At 43.5% G+C, this 18,729-nt stretch overlaps 1 protein-coding gene across 1 annotated transcript in view; it reads right to left on the bottom strand.

Annotated features, from left to right (window-relative positions):
* Nucleotides 1-18,729, bottom strand: part of DKK2 (dickkopf WNT signaling pathway inhibitor 2) — a 94,012-nt gene that overhangs the window by 8,198 nt on the left and 67,085 nt on the right. The window contains exon 2 of the mRNA XM_061584523.1: nt 890-1,040. Coding sequence (XP_061440507.1) covers nt 890-1,040 — 151 coding nt within the window. The remainder of the gene's footprint in view (nt 1-889; nt 1,041-18,729) is intronic.

Here is an 18,729-nt window from a genome sequence, read left to right as displayed (position 1 = left end):
TTCATTTTGTATTGATATCCCAGCAGTGCTTCACCCAACCTTGTAAAGTTGGCCCAGTCTTATTTTTATTTATTTATTTAACAAAATGTATATACTGCTTGAATGTAAAGATCTCTATGCAGTTTACAAAAAACACTGAAATTATCAACAAAACAGTTAAAAACAAATAATTAAAACATATCTGAAACAAAACAGCTACTAACTAAAGAGAGTAATTAATTAATTAATATCCTCATATTGCAGTTGGGGGTGTTGAGAGGCTTGCCTAAGGCAACCTCATGAGTTGAGGTTAGGCTGAGATGAGATTTTAATTGTTTGTACTTGGTATTTCAAATTTAATGAGCTCCTCGTTCTTTCTCCCCCCTTTTTTAAAATATCAGTTCTACTATGTTTGCCTATTGGTGAATCAACTGGGCCCTTGCCAGATCACTGGATAGCTCCTATCTGAGAGAATGTGTTGACAATCCTCATTGCAAATGGGAACCCTGCCTTATCAGGGTTTCCAACAAGGAGGTCATTTATAAGTCCACTGCATGCATACAAACGCACTTACAAGCCCTTTGAGACCTTCATGTTAAGCAAGTGAAGGTCGGGGTAAAGGGGACCCACCTGGCAATGTTGGGGGCAGGCTGATGCATGTGCCCCATCCCATACCCTCTGTAACCCAGGATACCTGAAGGGGACTTACTTCTATTATACTGATCATTTGACCAATATATCAATAGACAGATCCTATGGATGTCCTCAAACCTTTTTGGTCTGGAGTCCCCTTCTTATTGATTGTGTGATTCCAGAATAACCCATTTGAGAAGTAACAGGAATATAACTGGAATAATTTAGCCATTCATTTTTTTAAAAAAAAATTCAAAGCAGTGCTGATGGTAGATACCATTGTTGCAGCGGTTCCCAGGACAGCACATGCCATCTCTGTGGCAACGTCTCTTTTTCCTCCTACAAATCATGCAGGCAGATGTTGCTTGATGGGGACTATGGCAGTATTTGCCAACTTCACACTCCTTGTCATTGGTGCAAGGGTAAGCCTGGGTGGGAGGGCAGAAAAGAATGCAGTCATTGGTTAATACCTTGCCAAAGATAAAATGGGAACAAAAGGCGAAACAAGTTAAAGCACAGCCAAGGGTAATTCCAGATGTTAAACTTGAATGGCATTCAGCTTGTGAAAGTTTAATGACACTCAGAGTCCTGGATTTATTGCCCTGTAATCTTTATTGGTCCTAAGTGATGGCGCCAAACCTTCCAGCCCCAAACTACTCCATGTATTAGAAGAATATCAGAGAAACAGAAGTTGTATTAGATGAGGAAGCAATGCAGAGCCAGACAAATCATTGTGTTGCTGATTATATGTACCCACTAGGGATGGGTGAGAATTTCGATTCAGTTCACATTTCAAGCAGAATTTATCAAATTTGCACTCTCCGAAACAATATGAGAACCGAAACACAGCCATCCTTTGAAATTCGCATTTATTAGAATTTTGGGATGCAGTTTGCCAACTAAACAATATTTACAAAAATGCATATATTAGGGGAAAGTGTGCATAAAAATGAATATATGAGCGAAAATAACATGCAGAAAGGCATGATATGATGAGAAATGGCTTGCAAAAATGTGTACCTTTGTCAAAACTGCCTACAAAATGTGTTTATTTGGAGAAATATGCACTAATATGGTGGAGAATTTTCATGACTCTTTTTTAAAAAAAGCAAATGCTGCAGAAATGTAGAGGACTGAATTTAACATTAGAAAAGTAAGAAACTGAAAGAACCGAAACTGAGAGATATTTCCATCCCTAGTACCCACAAAGGTTTTTTGTGTTTCTCAATGCTCCACCAATTAATGGAAGATAGACAGCTTGGTAGCTGCTGGGCTGAAAGCATCTTGTCAAGTGACAAGTCTCATTTGCTTTCAAAATGATTCATCAATTAATAAATCCATACAAACTAAAATGTTACAGCAGGGAATCTAGAATTCTGTCCTTTAAAAGCCTACCCTATGCTCTTCAAAGGAAATAAATTGTGCAAATTTCACACATTGGTAACTATTTGCTTCACACTCAAATTTCATTCCTTGTTCTGATCATTTGTACAGAGGGTAACACAGAGAGTGCCAAGTGGATCCCAGAGAATGAGATATATTAATAAGATCATTCATCATTATATACATGGATAGGTGTTGCAAATGTGAATTGTTTTTGTCATTACATATAGGTTATGATCCAAAGATAAAACACTGCAGGGTCAGATGTTGTGTATATTTGACCCAGTTCTTTGTGTGCATGATGGCATCGGATGCATACAAAGCACAGCAAAATCATGGTGATTCTCAAAACTCTGGCCCTAAAAGCATTGGCCCAAGTCCAGAAAAAGTTAGTTGCACAGGTCCCACTGAAATTAAATTGTGACATGAGATGTAAGCATGATATTCAGCACTGTCCTAGAAATTATGAAGCATGATATGTAGTCCTCAGGAGCAAGTCCTAATGTATTCAAGGAAAGAATTGCTGCCTTTCTTTCAATTCTGGAGCATCTGGCTGACAACAATAATTTTATCCCAGGCACTCCCGGCCACTTTTGCTACCTAGTTTTTGAGGAGCACAGTACGATCAAGGAGAACCCCAGGGTTTGAACCTACTATGTGAGAGGGAGCACCCCCACCCAAAGCAAGCACAACGACAATATATTCAAGGACACTGGCATTTCCCATCAGCCTCACTTGGGTCTTTTCTTGATTCAGCTTCAGTTTGTTCACCTTCAACTACTCATCATTGCTTCCAGACACAGGGCTGAGCATCATCGGCGTATGGTTCTAGATCAGCCTTTCCCAACCGGTGTGCCTCCAGATGTTGTTGGACCACAACTCCCATCAGCCTCAGCCATTGGCAATGCTGGCTGAGGCTGATGGGAGTTGTGGTCCAACAACATCTGGAGGCACACTGGTTGGGAAAGGCTGGTCTAGACCAACCCAGAAGTAACCAATGAGGCAGTGTGGGTGGGACACCATTGCTCTCCCAGCTTCTGAACACAGCAGGTTGCTACCACTGATCGAGAAGAGGAGGGGTGAGGCGCGGGGAACTCGGCATGCAGCAGCGCATGGCAGTACAGCTAGTCTGACTCTCCTGCTGCTGTGCACCACACCGCTGGTAGAGCCTCACTGGCCGCTACTGGACCACCCTCCTTCAGTCCAAGGACCACGTTCCCTTCTGGGCAACCTTCTGGGAGCCACATGCCAGTGGTGGGTGGGGTCAGAGGTCAAACTGGCAGCAATGCATGCAAATTTTACTTTTGTACAGTAGGCGAGTTCCGCACACCCTCTTACACATCCCTCTCTATCCTCCCCTCAGGCAAGCATTACAGAGTTCACAGACACAGTCCAGCCAGGCAAAAGCACTTAAGAAGGGCGCAAAGCAAGGCCAGTGAGAGGATTAAGGTGAGATACGGGTCTGGCTGGGGAGGGGGTGTAGCTAGGGAAGAGTCTCAAGGGCCAGACAGAACGTCCGGGAGGGTCATGTTTGGCATCCCAGCCTACGGTTCTCTACCTCTGCACCAGACCGTCTCACCCCACAGCCTCATATAAACTGCCCTTTTAATAGAATTGACCTCTGAGGGGCTGGGGCTGTGGTCTGAAGGCACATAAGGCCAGCTCCCTGCTGAAGCTAAGCAGGGTCAGGTCTGGTCAGTGCCTATATGGGAGACCGCCTGGGAACCATATGTAAGCCGCCTTGGGTTTCAATCATGGAAAGAAAGGCAGGGTATAAATGTAATAAATAAAGAAATAAATTTGAGGCCAGCCTTACAATCAGACAAAGTGAGGCAACTACCTCAATCAGCAGATGCCAGGGGCAGCAGTGACATTGCCCGGGCTGTTCCTAAGCCCCCAGGCTACTCACCTCTGTTTGAGGACAGAGCTGTGTATGCTCTATGACCTGTCTTGACCCCTGGAATTAGCCTGCTGCCTCAGATGAAGTACAGAATGCTGTCCCACCTTGTCCCTCACCTCAGGCAGCAAAATATCTTGGACCGGCCCTGAGGACATCACAAGTCTGTTACCATTGTGCTGAACTTGTATCCCCAGTGATCACATTCTGAACACAATCAGGAAGAAATGTCTTCATCTGTTACAGTGAAAGGCCAGACACCCCGACCTGACACTCAAGCTGATCTGAAAGTCTGATGGGACTGACTGTGTCTAAGACCACTAAGAGATCAAGCATAATTAGCACGGATTTGTTTCCCCTGTCTAAACATGCAGGAATGTGTTTAGATTGTGTCCCAAAGCCACTAATGATTGTGTCCCAAATCCACTAATGATTGTGTCCCAAAGCCACTAATGTCTTCTCAGGCCCTTGCCCAGGTTGAAACCCAGACTGAAATGCACCAAGTAACGATACTTCATTCAGAAACTATTGAAGCTGGTCTGTGTGACATCCCCTGCCTTCCTGCAGCAGATGAGGGAGATGTCTGTCTCTACACACTGTATAATATATCCTTTGCACATGCACAGAAGCTATTCAACACTTCCTAACCTTATGTACAATATGTCCACTCACAGCCTGGGCACTCTACCGTATCAGACCCTCATCTCTGGGTGATCCTGGATACCCCAGTCCACTGTGCTAATATTTATTGCTAGGTTGTACATGTAGCAAACCTTTCCTTCAAGGGATACCCATCTGGAAAAATGTTGCCACCAGTTTCAGAATGAAACACCTATTTAGCATTTGCCAAGAGACACTGTAGATTGTACTAGATTCAGTACCATTTGTTTATTCAACACCCCCCTGACTAATATTTATTTATGGTAAACAGTAACCAAGCATGAGTATGCAATGATAAAAAACACAATGATACCTTCATAGGAGTATTTTTAAACCTTACAGACAGAAATTTATTTATTATTTATTTATTTTATTAGATTTATATACCGCCCGACTAGCATTAGCTCTCTGGGCGGTGAACAACAGAATATAAAAATACAAAACATCTCAGATCTCATAATAAATACAGCATAAACATATATAAAACAAGAAATCAAAAACAATTACAACAAAATTTAAAACTAAAACAAGTTACATATTAAAACACCATAGCAAAGAGGCAAGTCTTAACCTGGCGCCGAAAGGAGAGCAATGTCGGCGCCATACGCACCTCTTCGGGGAGACTGTTCCACAGTTCGGGGGCCACCACTGAGAAGGCCCTAGATCTTGTCACTGTCCTCCGAGCCTCCCTATGAGATGGAACTCGGAGGAGGGCCTTCGATGTGGAGCGTAGTGTACGAGCAGGTTCGTATCGGGAGAGGCGTTCCGATAGGTATTGTGGTCCCGTGCCGTATAGGGCTTTATAGGTCAAAACCAACACTTTGAATCTAGCCCGGAAGCATATTGGCAGCCAGTGCAAGCGAGCCAGAACAGGTGTTATGTGTTCCGACCGCCTGGTCCCCGTTATTAATCTGGCCGCCGCATTTTGGACAAGCTGTAGTTTCCGAACTGTCTTCAAAGGCAGCCCTACGTAGAGCGCATTGCAGTAGTCCAGTCGTGAGATTACCAGAGCATGTACGACTGATGTTAGGTCCTCCCTGCTCAGATAGGGACGTAGCTGGGCTACCAGCCGAAGCTGGTAGAAAGCATTCCGTGCCACCGATGCCACTTGGGCCTCAAGTGACAGGGAAGGATCTAAAAGAACCCCCAGACTACAAACCCGGTCCTTTAGGGGGAGTGTAACCCCATCCAGGACAGGGTGTATATCCACCATCCAATCCGGGAAACCGTTCACCAGCAGCATCTCAGTCTTGTCTGGATTGAGCCTCAGTTTGTTAGCTCTCATCCAGTCCATTATCGCAGTCAGGCAACGGTTCAGCACATCGACAGCCTCACCTGAGGAGGATGAAAAGGAGAAATAGAGCTGTGTGTCATCAGCGTACTGGTGGCAATGCACTCCATAGCTCCTGATGACCGCACTCAACGGCTTCATATAGATGTTGAAAAGCATGGGAGACAGAACCGAACCCTGCGGGACTCCACATTGCAGAGCCCACGGTGTCGAGCAATGTTCCCCAAGCACAACCCTCTGGAGACGACCCGCTAAGTAGGAGCGGAACCACTGCCAAACAGTACCCCCGACTCCCAACTCCGCAAGCCTCTCCAGAAGGATACCATGGTCGATGGTATCAAAAGCCGCCGAGAGATCAAGGAGGATCAACAGAGTTACACTCCCTCCATCCCTCTCCCGACATAGGTCATCATACAGGGTGACCAAGGCTGTCTCAGTGCCGAAACCGGGCCTAAACCCCGATTGAAACAGATCTAGATAATCAGTTTCATCCAATAGCGCCTGGAGCTGGCCAGCAACCACTCGTTCCAAGATCTTGTCCAGGAATGGACATTTGCTACTGGTCTGTAGCTGTTGAAATTTTCCGGGTCCAAGGAAGGTTTTTTCAGGAGTGGTCTTACTGCTGCCTCCTTCAGACAGCCCGGGACCACTCCCTCTCATAAAGAGGCATTTATCACTTCCCTGGCCCAACCAGATGTTCCATCCCTGCTAGCTTTTATTAGCCAAGAGGGGCAAGGATCTAGTACTGATGTGGGTGCACGTACCTGTCCAAGCACCTTGTCCACGTCCTCGAGCTGAACCAACTGAAACTCATTTCAGTTTATGTATGTATGTATATATGTATATATTTATTTATTTATTGAATTTGTATACTGCCCCATAGCCGAAGCTCTCTGGGCAGCTTACAACAATTACAAACATTAAAAATAAATATATAAATTTAAAAACATATTTTTTAAAAGCAATTTAAAAACACATGCTAAAATGCCTGGGACAAGAGGAAAGTCTTGACCTGGCACCGAAAAGATAACAGTGTTGGCGCCAGGCGCACCTCGTCTACCATATCTCATATATATAGCTCTGATATATCACTAAGCAACACTATCTAACTAAATCTCTTCCTTTCCCAGACCAACCAGCACCGTCTAACACAATTCCTAATCTAACTATCTATCCAAACCCCAGAATAAAACCAGCTGACAACTTAACTGAAAAAACCTCCCAGTATATTTTAAGCAAAACCTCACTCATTCCCTCTTCCCAACCAGAGAATCCAGCATCTAATCAAAAACATTCACACCAAACACTCACACCCTAGCATTCCATTTTACCTCTCCCCTCTCTACTTACCAAATAACGACATAAGTTAGCAAATAAAAATCAATAAAACCAGGATTACATATAGTCTTATGATGTCACAGTCTGCTACTACATGGTCATCTTCCCTTAAAAGGAGAGGTTAAATGGCACCCTAAATTTGACTGGGCCATCTTGCATAAGCATGATTTTCTGAGGAATGGGTGGATAGCTGTTTTCATTATCTCTGGTGGCAGCCAGCCCTTCTCCAAATAGTTATACCACAGCCAATGGCCAAAATAACTCTGCTGTCCCTGATCAGCCTTAATAGGCATGTATCTAATACTTGTGCGGCAACTCCCACAATCCCAAGCCCTCTATCATTATGTTTGAGGGAAACAAAACTGAGCCAGTTCAGAAATTGCAACAAGTGGCCATTTCCCTGGCATCGGCCCAGTTTGTATAATCTAATCTGGATCAGATCTGAGCAGCTTCTTCAAGAACAAATCATGCAGACATATCACAGCAAGCAGAGGGTTGCTCCCTCTTAGGTTCCAGAAGTAGACCATGTACCATTCACAACAGCTCCATTGATGGTGGAGAGAGAAAAAATGTCTTTGCTGCTGCAACCACCACCACCACTTCATACACCTGCAAATGAGCTTTGTGGTGTGTTTGGTAAGCTATCTCTCAACCCACTTCGGCTATGCGAGTGTTTCAGTAAACCAAGGAGCTGGAATTCCATGAGACTAAGAGAGAAATGGTGGGGAGTGACCGTCAACAGCCCCAGTCTACCACCTATTCTAGGAGCAGAGCTATCTCCAACATCTTCTTGTTAATCTCCCAGAGCATTCCAGAATCCCCACAAGCATCACAAATCTCTGGAAGCAAAATATTTTCCCTCTTCCCTTGCGGAGATATACAGCAGACGTGGGAAACCAGCTGTTGCTGAACTACAACTCCCATCATCCCTGGCCATTGGCCATGCTTGCTGAGGCTGATGGGAGTTGTAGTTCAGCAACATCTGGAGGGCCAACAACTCCCCACACGTGGTATACAGTCATATGCATGTGTCTCTTAATCAGGTTAGGGTCTTACCGTTCCAAAGGCCTTCATTCAATGCAACTCTACTCCTTCTGTTACAACGTACTGTATGTTCGTGCATACACATACACACACTCTCACAGCACACCTGTTAAAGACAAAAGTTCCTGGACACACATTATGTGGGGCTGTTTTTTAGAGACACTTCAGAAACTTCGGTTACTACAGAATGTGGCAGCAAAAATATTTGTGGGGTGCAGGTGGTTGGAACATATTGCACCAATTCTGTACTGGTTGCATTGGTTGCCTGTTTCCAGGCCCAATTTAAAGAGCTGGGTTTGGCCTTTAAAGCTGTAAATGGATTAGGAACAACAGGAGGGGTAGGGAGCCTTTTTCAGTCAGAGGACTGCATTCCCTTTTGGGCAATCTTCCGGGGGCCACATCCCAGTGGTAGAATTTCCCATCAGCTCCACTTGTGTCTTTTCTTGATTCACATTCCGTTTGTTCAACCTCAATGGCAAACCATCACTTCCAGATTCAGGGCTGAAAGAGCCATTCCTAGGTACTTAAACAGTGTAACTCAGAGCTGAGCATCATCAGCATATGGTGCTGGACCATGGGTAGGGAACCTTCTTGTTCATTTATTGAAATATTTATAATCCACACTTTCCTCAGCTTGAGGGCCATGTTCTCCTGTGGACAACCTTCTGGGGGCCACATGCCAGTGGTGGGCGGGGCTAGAGGCAAAGGTGGGAGGAGCAATGAATGTAAATGTCACCTTTGTTCACCAGCCTAGTTCCCACGTGCATTCACACAACACACACACACCTCTCTGCCCTCCATCCAGGCAAGCAAGAGGCATCATCAGACCTCAACCACACATTCCAGCCAGGCCAAAATGCTGGGGGTGTGAAGCAGAGCCAGTGAGGGGTGTGGCCTTTGAAGAGGGTGTGTGGCTAGAGAGGGAGGGAAATCTGGAGGCCCGCATTCAGCCCCTGTGCCTACGTGTCTCCACCCCTGGACTCCAGGATCTGAAGAACTGCAAACACCGTTATGAGCCTTCCAGAGCTTTTAGGTCATTTTTTAAAAAAATATTTCAGTACACATGTGGATAATTTCTGTGCTTTAATCAATTGTTGCTACTTATTTTGAGGGGATGTACTGTGGTTTTAGCTTGCTGCTTCATATAATATTCTGCTTTGCCACAGAATTTTCCTCATACAAGCTTGTGAGGGCAATGTGCTGTGAAAGGCAGTCTTAAAACTCTTTTAATAAATAAATTAAAATTCCCTTCTACAAACCCTACTACTGGTTGCCAGGCAGTTGCAATCTGCGATATAGCGCTTATTAAATTATCCTTCCAGTTGCATAATTCAGGACTGTTACCGTACGTGTTTCTAAGGTGTTAGTTAATCTTTGCAATTTAAACCCAAGATGTTAGCAGAGAAGATGTTGGATAAAAAAAAAGGGGGAAATCTTGAGATTGCGTCAAGCTATTTTCCCCAAAAGACCATGCTTCTTTGCTATTTAATGTTTGCTTTTCAGCAGATTGGATTCAAAATCATTACACAAGTGCTGGTGTTCTGTTTATCAATAACTGGAGTTTCAATAAATACAAAAAGACAGCACTGGCAACAATCCTGAGAATTGTTCCATGTTTTTTGCAAGTTACCTTCATGAGATCTTCAGGTTATATACAGCTTATGCAAGAATTTGGTGTGAAAAAAAATCACACTTTTCCAAAGAATTTGTTCTTTAAATGCAAGCTAGTTTGTATAGCTAAGTGTTTCTGCTTGTACTTCAAGCTGCGCAATCACTTTCTGAATCATGGTCAAGCAGTGGCTTTCATAATGGACATTCTCAACAATATTTTTAGACAATGTAAATACAACTTTAAGCAAAAGCTTTTTTACTACTACTACTATATAATGATAATGATAATAATGATAATAATAATAATAATAGTAATAGTAATAATAGTAATAATTCTCAAACTCTGGAGACATGTTCTCTTGAAAAACCATTATTTAAAGCATCTATGTTTGCCTGTTTAGGGCAGGGGTGGAGAAACTTTTTTGAACCGATGGCCACTTTATTCCAGTGGAAAGCTGTTAAGGGCCCCATTCTAGTAGTGAATGTGGTCAGAGTGACCCACACAGAATCACACATCCATAACTAGGGATGGAATCCATTGGCCAGTGCTGGTTCGAAAGCTTTCCATCAACCTAACAGGCTGGTATAGATTCAAGATTATTCTTTGTCTGCTAGCTGCTGTTTTTAACAATCCGTTTTTTTCCCCTCACAAAACATATTGATATTAAGATTGATATTTTGAAAGGTAGTATCAACAAATGAAAGGAATTGTGGATAAAAATATCCTTCTTAATATCAATATTTTAGAGATGGATTTTTTTTTAAAAAAAGTCTGTTATTGAAAATAGCCACAAAAAATTGCTATATAAAAATCCAATGCAAAATGATAGAGAATAAGCAACTTAATGGAAAATTGGGAACCAAATCTGAATTGGGCATAATTCTAACACATACCTATCCATAACACATGCCCAGACACATACTTTAACATACATAGTCACAATGATTTCCCATGGAAACTGGTATATAATTAATTCCAAGGAACTCTCCTCAAGCATCACCTTCCATTTTCTCCATAAGCATTTAACAGATTTGTTTGTGAGTGTGTTTCTTAGAAAAGGAGCTCTCCACCATCATTTATCTGTCCTGATAGTGCAAAAAGAATTGAGTAATCCCAGCTGAAGCATACAAATAATGTAAATACACACTGAACTGCAAGCACGGACTTAACAGCTATTCAATGCCTTGCATATTCAAATCTGCTCTAGAGGGTTGGGGGAAAGCCCAAAAATAATTTAGGGGGTGCACAGGGGGAGAGGAAGGGAGAGTTCAATTACGCAAGTGGAAGTGCTTGCTCAAACTGGCCAATTTCATTGGATACAACCCGGAAACTGCAACCCTAGATACATTTTCCTCAAAGCAACCTTCATTGAGTATACTGGGACTTACATCTGAGAAATCATGCATAAGATCAGGATGCACTGCTATTAGTGAACTTACCACACAGTGCTACAGAGATCTAGTTGCAATGGCTGATGCTGCTTTGAGTGGGTAAGGTTGCAGTCTTAAGCTCACTAGGGAGGAAACCCCACTGAATGCACTGAGATTTCCTGAGTAAAGATGCATTGGATTGTGTTGTCAATGTGGGATGAGATGTCACTAATTTCAACCTACTCACCAAAATAGCATTTCTCTCTCAAAAAATATTTTACTCTATGATTTGCGTTTGACACTATTCATAGTCAAGAACATGATTTCTTTTTTAAAAAAGCAACAACTCAGACTCTATGCATTCTCAACTCACAGGAGTGGCTGGCATGGGCAGGGGGCAGTGCTACAGATCTGGCCTCCAGGCAGCAGTGTAGACACTATACATTCCAGAGCTGTGAGGGGCTGCGGCAGAGCGGCAGTGAGGCTGGGGTGGTTTGGTCACACTGGTGAATGTGCTAGATTGGCTTTGCCGGTGCAGACAAACTGCACTGTCCTCACCACTGACCTGACCCACTCCATTGTCCACTCCTGGCCTCTCAGGATTGTCAGTGTCCAATTAACTGTGTCTAATCACTATTGCATTACATGACATCACGGAGGGGGAGGATACACCAATCACAGCTAAAGGAAAGGAGGATAACTCAGTGGTAAAGTCTGTGCTGTGCATTTGGAAGGTCCCAGGTTCAGTCCTCAGCATTTATTTTATTTATTTATTTGTTTCATTTATAGACCGCCCATAGCGAGTGGCTCTCTGGGCGGTGTACAAAAAGGTTAAAATACAAAATATCAACAATAAAATCAGACAACAAACAATAAACACAAGCAGCAACTAAAGAAAAAATAAAAAATAAAAAATTAAATTATAACATAAACGCTTAAAATGCCTGGGAGCATAGCCAGGTCTTAACCTGGCGCCGAAAAGATAGAAGCGTAGGCGCCAGGCGTACTTCTTCGGGGAGGCTGTTCCACAGTTCGGGGGCCACTACAGAAAAGGCCCTAGATCGAGTAACTGTCCTCCGGGCTTCTCGATGGGTTGGTACCCGGAGGAGGGCCTTAGATGCTGAGCGAAGTGACCGGGTAGGTTCATAGCGGGAGAGGCATTCCACAAGATATTGCGGTCCCACGCCGTGTAAGGCTTTATAGGTCAAAACCAGCACCTTGAATCTGGCTCGGAAACAAATAGGTAGCCAGTGCAAACGGGCCAGAACAGGTGTTATATGTGCTGACCGGCTGGTCCTCGTCAGCAGTCTGGCTGCTGCGTTTTGCACTAGCTGAAGCTTCCGAACTGTCTTCAAGGGCAGCCCTATGTAGAGCGCATTACAGTAATCCAGCCTAGAAGTTACCAGAGCATGAACAACTGAGGCGAGGTCATCCCTGTCCAGATAGGGGCGTAGCTGGGCTACCAACCGAAGGTGGTAGAACGCATTCCTTGCCACCGAGGCCACTTGCGCCTCAAGAGACAAGGAAGGATCGAAAAGAACTCCCAAACTACGAACCTGTTCCTTCAAGGGGAGTGTGACCCCATCTAGAACAGGGTGAACATCCACCATCTGGGCAGGGGAGGCACTCACCAACAGTGTCTCAGTCTTGTCTGGATTGAGTCTCAGTTTATTAGCTCTCATCCAGTCCATTATCGCGGTCAGGCAATGATTCAGCACATCCACAGACTCACCTGTAGAAGATGAAAAGGAGAAATAGAGCTGCGTGTCATCAGCGTACTGGTGGCAACGTACTCCAAAACTCCTGATGACGGCACCCAGACGCTGCATGTAGATGTTAAAAAGCATGGGGGACAAAATCGACCCCTGAGGGACTCCACAATGGAGAGTCCAAGGTGTCGAGCAATGTTCCCCAAGTACTACCTTCTGGCGACGATCCGCCAAGTAGGAGCGGAACCACTGCCAAGCAGTGCCTCCAACTCCCAACTCCGCGAGTCTCCCCAGAAGGATACCATGGTCGATGGTATCAAATGCCGCTGAGAGATCAAGGAGAATCAACAGAGTCGCATCTCCAGGTGTGGACTGGAAAAAGACTGTCTTAGAGAGCTGCTGCCAGTTAGTATAGACAATGCTAAGTTAGATGGACCTGTGGTCTGGCTCAGTATAAGGTAGCTTCCTATGGTCTTAAACTAGACAAGAACTTCTTTTGTCTCTTTCAGACAAGAACAAAACACAGGAAACTCATGACTCCACCAGATACAATTAAGTCCAGTGACCGCTAGTGACTAAACTATGTAATGACACTATCCACACTCATGGAATTGTATTTATTTATCAGTAGGAAGTCATCAAAAACCAGTTACTGTATTTCCCCCCACAAATCTTTAATCTCTGGACAAATTAATGGAACTCCCATTACATGGCATGACTATCATTTAAAAGACCATAATTCATCAATTTCCTCTCTGAAAATTGTATTTTACATGGTTAGTCCTAATTGGCCTCAATCTACTTTGAGGAATGTCCTAGTCCTTGGGCCTGATTCTTGCTCAGTCCAGATCGCTTCCCACATTAGAACTTTTAACCTCTCATATCAGAATTCTACTACAGAAAGTACCCAGGCATAAACATCAGATGCAACAGAGATATATCTCAGCTTTCTGGGTGTATATATACTTTAAGATATGTTTATCTTGTATACATGTTACAGTTTTGTAGTGAGTGGGGGATAAGCATGATGTAGAGTAGACTTCATAAATGCTTGTGGGAGACTTCCTGTGGGGGGGGGAATCATAAAAGGGGAACAAACTTTTCCCATGACAAAGTGAAAGAGCTTTGTATTCATAGCTGAGTACTTAAAAGCTATTAACATTGCATAGAACTGAGCTTCTTTGTCAATAATCAATTAAGTGCCAGCACTTTTCCCTCTTCCGTATCTGTACATGGAAATGCCTCTTAATATTTTCACATAAATCTTTTCCTCTACCAAGGAGCCCCATTTTGGCACAACATTACAAACTTGAAACACTTTTCTGAATTTATTGCAGCAACTTTGATCTAGAAAACTTGGCAATGAGAATGATCATGCTTGTAAGAATCCCAGTGGGGCACTTCTTAATTTGAGACAAGCAGGAAGCACTACGATGCTCAAAATAATCCTTTTTAAATAAACAAAATGGAGTGTTTTAAAAACAATCTAATTATTGCAGCTTCTTGAGTTGTTGGCAAAGCATTATATACTATATATGTTCAGTTGCAGTGTCTCTTAAAAATATCTCTGTGTGAGAGACAGAAAAAAATGGGGCAGGGCTGTCAGGCTTAACTTTCCAGTTCAGGATTTCATTGGTTTGTGTCACTTTATGGCCCTTATCCTTTTTCTTTTTCATTTCTTTTTAACAGGGTGGAGTTTGGTCCAGCAATCTGCCTGTAGATGCTGAAATTTGAGAGAACCAGCTGTTCTTTGGTGGTGCCTCAAACTACTGGGAATATATTAATTTCTTTGAAACAGTTTTTCTGTATCTTATGAAGTGTCTTGATATTAGCTTGCAGCGGAAGAAATTGGTTCATAAATAAGAGTTCAGCCATCAAAAGCTATAAATCATGAACAAGTGTTCCCGTCCCCGCCCTCCATAACCATAAATTAGCAAGTACTGCCCTGTTATCTTCTGCTGAGTTCACATAACTAACTTAATGGCTGTAAACCTACCCAGGAGAAAGTCCCACTGAATTCAGTAGTGTTTACTTCTGAGTAGACATGGATAGGATTGCACTGTAAATTGTGTTGGAATACTGGGAAGGGACTCTTATCTTTGCGATTTCATAAACGTAATTCTTGGACTCTCAAATATTTAACATCGCCCCTTGTTGTTGTTCTTGTGATCTTTAAGCCCTGTTCATGCATTACTGACATGCAGGGCATCTCCGTGGTGGCTATGGAGCAGATGGCTATCTTCTTTTAACCCTGCCCCCAACACAGCAAGTTCTTTATGCCCATTAAATGTGGTTGTCTGCTGAGAAATCTACACATGAGCTGCTCAGAACTTTCCTGGTACCACTCCCCACTGCTGCCCTCTGTGCTTCCCAAAAAACTTCCTGAGGGCTGAGGGACCCTCTGGAATGGCATGGGATTAGGCATGGTGACAGCAGTGAAAGGGGAGTCATTGAAATTTGGGGGTGCTGCCTTGTATGAGCAGAAGTGCTTTTCAGCTCATGCAAGATACCTTTGGATCCATGCCACTGTGTTTATGCTGTCTGAAGTCTAGAAACCCGTAATTGCTTTATAAATGAAAAATATATGCATGAAAATAGTTGGGGCAACAAATTAACATGAGCCATTGAAGACTAATGAAGCAATGGAAGTGCACTTGAAACTGGTCAAAAACCTCTCAGTGTTAGAAAACTGTATTTGAAACTGGCAGTGTGGGTGATATTTCTTCACCCACTTCATACTGACCCAACTGCAATTTTCTTCTGTCTCCTCCTCTCGCCATACATTTCTGATGACACACAGCCCAATCACTGTTATACAGCACATCAGCACAGAAGATGTCATCACAGGAAATTACGAAGTCCAAAGTTACAGCATTGGGTACTGTCTTGAGAATATGGGCACATTGCTTGAATATTAGGCAGAGGCCATCTCTGCTATTTTTTCAGCACCTTTTGAAGATTTTCCTCTTTCAACAAGCCTTTTAAGTTGAGACCTATCCCAGTCTGCGTCTGTATTAGAATTGCTTGTTAATATGTTTTTTTAATAATGTTTTTAACCATTTTTAAATGATGTTTTCAAACCTTTTTTTTAAAAAATGTTTTTAACGTTGTTTTGTTTTAATGTATTTTAAGGTCTGCTTTTATGAGGTTTTAAAGTGTTTTTGGCACTTCTGTTTGCCGCCCTGGGCTCCTGCTGGGAGGAAGGATGGGATATAAATAAATAAATAAATAAATACATTGCTTGAAGCTGTGAGGCCTACCGTGTGCTTGCTTGATCCTTGCCCTTCTTGGCAAGTGAGTGCATTGATATCAGGACCAGGTATGTGAACATTAGAAGCAGTAAATGCTTTCCAAAGGGAGGTGCTGGTCCCTGGCTGCCTCAAGGAGATGGTAGTGAGGTTGCTTCTTAAAAAAAAGTCCAATTTAGACCCTATTCTGGACAGTTACCACCCAATCTCAACTCTGCCTTTTTTGGGCAAGGTTGACTTACAGGGTCCTGCAGGGTTATTCAACATCCTCATGAAATTACTGGGAAAAGTCATCCAAGGGTTTCAGCTGCAGTGTCACCAATATGCGAACGACACTCAGTGCTTTCTTTTATTTCCATCTTCTGATGGAAATGCCTACTCTGGCAAAGAGTGAAGAGTGGTTGCAACAGAGTGGACCTTTGCAATGGTGGCTCCCTGAGTATGGATTGCTGTCCCCAGGGAGACCTGCAAGGCATCAACATTACATATTTTTTTGGCACACAACCAAGACTTTCCTCTACTCCTAGGCAATTGATTGCTACTTTTCACTCCTGCTGTTTGATGGCTTTTATTAGTTCATTATTTTAAGGGTGATCATAGTGATGTGTTTGGGGAATTCATTGTTTGGAATTAGTGTATGATAACTTATTACATTCTAATGTAGCCTTCTTCAACTGATGCCCTCCAGGTGCTTTGGACTTCAATTCCAATCAACTCAGGACAGCTTGGCCAATGGTGAGAGTTGATGGGGGATGTGGTCCAAAACATCTGGATGCACTTCTGAATTTGCCACTACACTACTGTACAGGACAGAAAAGAAATTGCCGTGGTTCCTGCCCTACAGCTCGTATTGGGTCCCTGATAAAGTGATACCTTGTCAGAAGTGGAAATTGACAGCTGCAGCAGAAGGGTAATAAGTGAAGTTGTAAAACAGGGACAGGAAGCCAAACTGAGCAGGGGGTTAGACTTGATGACCTTATCTCTTCCAACTCTACTATTCTGTGATTCTAATGCCCTCCATGCCCCTCTGTCTGGTACTTGGAACACTCCCCAAGCCACATTTAAATATTTATTTAAAATATTTCTATCCCGCCCTTCTACCCTATAACAGGGCACTCAGGGCGGCTTACAAAAATAAAATCAAACACGTACATAATAAAATTATAAACAGTAAAATCACAAAAACATTAAAATAAATTAAAATACATAAAATACAATTAAAATACATAAAATACTATACACACACACACACACACACACATATACATATATATAGGGGGTGGTACTAAAGGGACCACAAAGGTAAAATTTAATGTAGAAGGCATAAAATCAGTGTCAGGCTCTACCTTCAGTCCCTCCCAAAGGCTCTCTGGAACAAGATCGTTTTCAGAAGTCTCCGGAAAACCAACAAAAAGGGAGCAGAGCAGACTTCTTGGGGTAGGGTATTCCAGAGCTTGGGGGCCACAGCTGAAAAAGCTCTCTTCCATGTGCCTGTTGGTCTAACATCTTTTATTCCAGGCATCCAGAGGAGACCAGAAGCAGATGATCTTAAATCCCGGGCAGGTATATATGGGCATAAGCGGTCCCTCAGGTATATTGGTCAAAGGCCGTTAAGGGCTTTAAAGGTCAAAACCAGCACTTTGAATTGGTCCTGGAAACAAATTGGGAGCCAGTGGAGTCAATAAAGCACAGGGGTGATATGCTCCCTGCGCCGTGCTCCAGTTAACATTCTGGCTGCTGCATTTTGAACCAACTGCAATTTCCAAACCGTTTTCAAAGGCAGCCCCACATAGAGTGTGTTACAGTAATCAAGCCTCAATGTCACCAATGCATGTGTCACTGTGGCCAAGTCAACTGCCTCCAGGAACAGACACAGCTGGTAGACCAGTTTGAGTTGGCCAAAAGCACTCCTGGCTACCACAGCCACCTGATATTCAAGCAGCAGGGCAGGATCCAGGAGGACTCCCAGACTGCGGACCTGCTCCTTCAAGGGGAGTGCAACCCCATCCAAAATAGGTTCCAACCCTGTCCCTGGTGCAGTTTTTCCCTTGACCAGCAGTACTTCCATCTTGTCTGGATTAAGTTTCAGTTTGTTAGCCCACATCCAGCCCTTCACAGCCTCCAGGCACCAGTTTAGGATGTGCACTCCCTCCCTGCAGTCAGGTGCAATCATCCCTTACTGGTCCTGCTTTGCACATACCTTGAATGTTTTTGCCTGGCTGAAAAGCATCCCTGAGCTCTGACAATAGCTCTTGATTCCCTGAATGGAGCATAGAGATGGTGTATGTGAGTGTGTGTAGAAACTAGCCTTTTACAGAAGGGTAAAATTCACATTTATTGCTCCACCCACTTTTGCCCCTGCCCCCCACTATCATGTGGCCCCCAGAAGACTGCCCTGAAGGGAATGTGGCCCTTTGGCTAGAAGATGTTTTTCACTCCAGCTGTACAATCAGAGTTAGAAAGTTGTCAGACCTGTTCTCACCATTGCAAGGATATTCATGGAGGCAAACCTCATGTAGCGTTTGGGGGTAAACCTTTGGGGGTGCTCCAGTATTCATATTTAGC

Source organism: Rhineura floridana, chromosome 9, assembly GCF_030035675.1.
Source record: "Rhineura floridana isolate rRhiFlo1 chromosome 9, rRhiFlo1.hap2, whole genome shotgun sequence".
Taxonomy (NCBI): domain Eukaryota; kingdom Metazoa; phylum Chordata; class Lepidosauria; order Squamata; family Rhineuridae; genus Rhineura; species Rhineura floridana.
Note: the sequence above shows the minus strand (reverse complement) of the source record. Positions and strands in the feature narration are given on the sequence as shown.